The sequence below is a fragment of the Myotis yumanensis genome, unplaced genomic scaffold, assembly GCF_028538775.1.
Source record: "Myotis yumanensis isolate MYYU_CA2020_CCGP unplaced genomic scaffold, mMyoYum1.0.hap1 SCAF_3, whole genome shotgun sequence".
Lineage (NCBI taxonomy): Eukaryota > Metazoa > Chordata > Mammalia > Chiroptera > Vespertilionidae > Myotis > Myotis yumanensis.
In genome coordinates, this window is record NW_027223754.1 from 135942195 (window position 1) to 135946858 (window position 4664).

The 4664-nt window shown below is 47.4% G+C and overlaps 1 protein-coding gene across 1 annotated transcript; it reads left to right on the plus strand.

Moving 5' to 3' along the window:
- Window positions 1–645: 645 nt before the first annotated feature.
- On the plus strand, window positions 646–2613 carry LOC139006337 (Golgi-associated RAB2 interactor protein 6-like). Its single transcript, XM_070408762.1, has 2 exons — window positions 646–1269; window positions 1981–2613. Exons 1-2 carry the CDS (start codon window positions 646–648, stop codon window positions 2611–2613), a joined length of 1257 nt encoding a protein of 418 aa, XP_070264863.1.
- The last annotated feature ends 2051 nt before the right edge of the window (window positions 2614–4664 follow it).

The following is a 4664-nucleotide window of genomic DNA, read 5'->3' on the forward strand; positions in this document are numbered from 1 at the left end:
AAAGAATATTTTGGCAAATGGCAAAAAATATATGTTTCCAGAAAAACATGCAGAAGCCCAATAATTCAGTTTTCAAGAAAGCAGTTTATAGATGTATACAACTAAATGCTGCAGGCTTGAGAAAGATCAGGAGATTCCTAGCAAATCTTTCCCTGTTCAACCTTTAGGTACATTCTTCAATTCAAACCTGGTGACTGAAGTTAATGTTTCACAGAAATTCTAGGGTAACTATGAAAGAAAACATTAAGCAAAAGCTCAAAACCACATTCAATTCTTAGAAAGCCTTAAGTGTTTGTCACCTAGGAGTGTCACCTCTCTAGATTAATAAAAGATATTTTTCGCGTGACGGCTAGTAATTTACATATCATTGCCTGCGGTAGCTGCGTGAAAACAAGTGGCCTTGAAGAAGCATAGTGTGTTTCACGTAACATAAGCCCTAAGAATGTGGTACGCTCTGTGCCTTTGTGGGCCGGCTGTTTGCAGTAGGGTGCTGTCCCTCCCTGTGGGGGCAGCTGTAGGGATGAGGACACAGTGCTGTGTGTGACAGCTGGCCGCAGGTCACAATGGACAGCAAAAGCTTACAGGTGGCCAGTGAGAGGCTGTGGCAGAGGTTCTGGGGAGGACATGCAGTGGTCTTAGTGAAAGATGGACCTGGGTAGCAACACGATGCTGTGGCAGGGCAGCCACGTGCTGCCCATGTTCCGAGGCTCCGTGGGGAAGCTGCAGCGGCAGCTGTGCAAGGGCGAGTTCGCCATGTTCAAGGACATTCTCATGTTTGAGAGTGACTTCATCCAGATCAACAAAAGAGGAGAAGTGATCGGCATGCACAACAATGCGGGGATGGTCACCGTGGGCATCGCATACACCAGCCCTGACCTCACAATCCCTGATGTCATGCTGCTGGCACGACCGGCTGTGAGCTGTGTGGACTGCACCGGACATGACCCACGCACCCAATGCACCCGTGGCAAGGGGCTCAAGTCAGTGAAGATCTTGGAGCTGACCAGGCTGCTTCCTTTGAGGCTTGTGAAGTTGTCCATCCACAGCCATGAGAACAAACAGCTCCACTTGAAGCTGGCCAGTGGCAGCTCTTTTTACCTACAATTATACTCCCCTTCAAATGCAAAAGAAGATCTGTTTGCACACTGGGAAGACCTGGTGTTCTTCCTGAGACCGCCCGTGGAGGCTTACAGCGGAACCCAGGCCATACCAGCTTGTGACATGATGGACATACTTATGTTCGAGGCAGAGGACAGGAAGAGCCCAGCCGTAAGTTTTTGTGGAAACTCAGAGAGGGGCCCGAGTGCTTTGAGAGGGCAACTGAAGGCTCTCGGGCTGCTCTCCTGGGCTGACTGGGGAAACACTGCATGTGGACGGGCTCTGGCCAGATCAGCCACTATGTGGAGGCCTTGCCACATTTTGGGGGTGGAGGGGGGGCGGGTGTGAATGCTTCTGAGTATCCGAGATCCCTTAGATGTCAGCTCCTCTGACCCCATCGCTGATATAACACTGCCAATAGCATCTGTTCTGGAACACATACTGCCGTGGACTCAGGTCGCCTGATCTGTTGTGGGACATTTTTAACTATGAGAAAGCCCTTTCTTTATTTGCGCCATGAACTGATTTTTGTATAAATCTGTGGCATTGTAGCATGCTTTGCACACAGGTGCACAATTGGTTAGCCGGTAGCTATCAGAATGTAAAATGGCCATAGCTTTTGCCCAGCCGTCTCCCTTTAGGAATCTGTTTTGTAGAAATGCTAAGACAAGAGCGTAAAATAAAAGGACAAGGATGCTCACTGGTGAGTCCCTAGTGTTCTCTCTGGCACTGGAACTTGTTTGTCTCCAAACAAAGCCGCAGTAACCCTTGTGGGGATGCTAGAGGGGGTTCCTGCGTCTTCTGGGAGACTGGACTTGGTGACAGCCCTATCTAGTCTCACTTCTTTTCTTCTCTACTTCCCTGTTTCTCCTCTTGGCACAGGCCATGGAGTTCCATAGAGAAGGTGCCCAAGACCAGGTCAGCATCAGAAGCCTTCACATGGTCACTGAGGTGTCTGGGGCCACCTCTCTTGCTTATGCTGGTGGGGAAGGAGTCCAACAATATTCTTCATGGGACAACCTTGTGCTTAAGGACACGCTGTCTTTCCTAACCCCGGCACCAGCAGGGCCTGACCAGGCGGCAGTACCGGAGGCAGCAGCACTAACACCCGAGGGCAGTGTGAGTTCAGTTGCAGGAGGGGAGACGACCAACAGACCTGTTACAGAGACCTTGGAAGGTCCAGGAGCTGGGCCCTTTGTCTCAGCCTGCCAGAGTAAAGACAATGAAGACCAGAGTGAAGAGAATGGAGACCAGAAAGTCTCCCAATGCCAAGCTGAAGCCCTTAGGAAGGAAAACGAAAAGGAGAAAACTCCCACCAAAAAGCCCTCCCATTCTGGTAGGAAGTGGGAGGACAAATCAATCCCAAGATCTCATGGAACCACTCAGGGAGATCAAAAGAAGAAAGACCAGAGCAGCCCAGGGGGCAAAGGGCATGGCTCCTCCCCCCAGGAATACAACAGCCTCAGTGTCACCCAAAAGAGGTCTAGATCATCTCAAAAGTCAAAAAGGAGATGATCTAGAACTAGTTTGGGGAGGGGCGCCATAATTCAGAGATCTGTTCCTCATCCCTCCCCCATTCTGCAGCTCTCCCGAGTCTAGGAGGGAACACTAGTCTAGCCGTTCATGGGACATGTGCATATCGACTTGAATGGATCTCCACTGTTATCATCCACCCACCCCTTTCAAGATGGGAAAACAACTTTTCTGAAGTGGGTCAACTCTTTCATTTCTTGAAACAAATAAATGTCTGCTATATCCCTTAAAAAATAAAGAATTTATAAATTGGTCTGATATGGCCTCAAAGAAATTCCAGTCTGGCTCCCTTCTCCCTATCTAAGTTGAAGTGAGCGTGTGATTGCTAGCATATGCTTGGTTGTTTGGACAAGAAAATCAAAATGCCCAGAGTTTGGTGTGCTTGGAGATATTACTGTGCATCAGATTGCCAATATGTTGAGCTTTCCAGTGTGTGAAAATGACTATAACTGAAGTATTACATACTGCGTGTTAGTAATAATTTGTGTCTAGAGATTTTAGTGGATTTGGAATGGTCCATTTGTCTAGAGTACTTGTTTTTTCCCAAATATTGTTTGTCTGGCACAACTGTGTGTTTGAAGAGGTAACTGTCTGAATTATTAGTATGTATAGAGTGGTACATTTGTTTGGGTGCATTTTAGCACTGGCCATACTATGTAATTTACCACCACTTCTTCCCCATCCTAAAAAGTTTCAATCATGGCCTGTTCTTCTAGCTGGTAATGTGACCCAAAGCAAACATGGTTGTTGGTCTTGCTGGGATGCAGTTTCTCAATGCTCCAGCACGATCCCTGGTGCAGATGTCAGGACATCGGAAGCATCCCAGCCACATGAGATGGTGAGTCCATAACTATACCCTATCACAACTATACCCTACTTGCCACAATTCTAAAGCACACACTCAGTACTCCCACAGGGAAGACAGCTGTTAATTCTGCCCTTGAGAGTCTCACATTCTAGACTCTCATCCTCTCATTGCAGCTCTACCCAAGACTGAGGGCTTCTAAACAACTCTCAGCCCAATAGCTCCCTCCGGCCTCTGCATCTGCAAATGGTGAGGGCTTGTAAGAGGCTAGAAATCAGTCTTTTCCAGCGGGAGTGTAAAACCAGATCAGATAATTTGGGCTTCATGCCAGTCTTTCCCATTGGAAGGATGTCGGACCTTGAATGTAATATTTAACCTCCCTAAATGTTAGGGATGGTAATCTATAATAATAAAAGCATAATATGCTAATTAGACCAGATGTCCTTCAGGATGACCTTCCGGACGAAGCAGGGGCTGCGAGGAAAGCCTGGATCCCGGGTGTGGGAGGGAAGCCCGTGCTGGCAGCCAGGGGAAGGAAGGGTAGGGGAAGGAAGGCCTACTCTTGCACAAATTTCATGCATCGGGCCTCTAGTAATAATAACCATAATAGTAATAAAGGGTATTATAAAGGTTAGTCTTGAGTTCAATTCAATTATTCACAATGCACAGTTCCAAAAATCCTTGGTGCTACCAGGAACACAATTCAAGCACAGGTTATTCAGCCATCACAGGAGTTGGTTTCAGGGTGGTGTCAGGAGATCTGGTAGCTGCTTCAGAGCCCCATGTTGGGTGCCATGGAATGTCAATTGCCAATTCAAAGGCCAACAGGAACCCCAGTTTGGGAGATGGTGAAGAAGGGAAGTTCATTCTGTATGAACAGCTCCACAGCCGTGAGTCAGCTGTGGGGCCAAGCCCTCTTCAAGGAGCAGCTCCACTGCGCTGTGCTCCAGTGTGCCGGGCAGTTCTGCTCTGCTGCAGCAAGACTGCTTCAGTGTCCCAGTGCCCAGGGAAATGCAGTCATCAGTCTTCATCTTCAGTGGAAAGTGCATGCTGGGTAATTTCCAATGAAGGAGAAATAAAGCTATTCTGCTTAACATGTTTTCCTCTCTACTTGGAATTTTTTCATTCCATAATTTTTTAATTTGAAAATAGGTCATGAGTACCTTTTTCTAGAAAAGATATTGGACTAGATGTTTGAGAAACAAAATCAATAATAAGGAAGCCAGAA

Coding starts and splice junctions, on each gene's coding strand:
- LOC139006337 (XM_070408762.1), top strand. CDS start 646: ATGGACCTGGGTAGCAACACGATGCTGTGGCAGGGCAGCCACGTGCTG. Junction 1,270..1,980: donor AGGACAGGAAGAGCCCAGCC/GTAAGTTTTTGT, acceptor CTCTTGGCACAG/GCCATGGAGTTCCATAGAGA.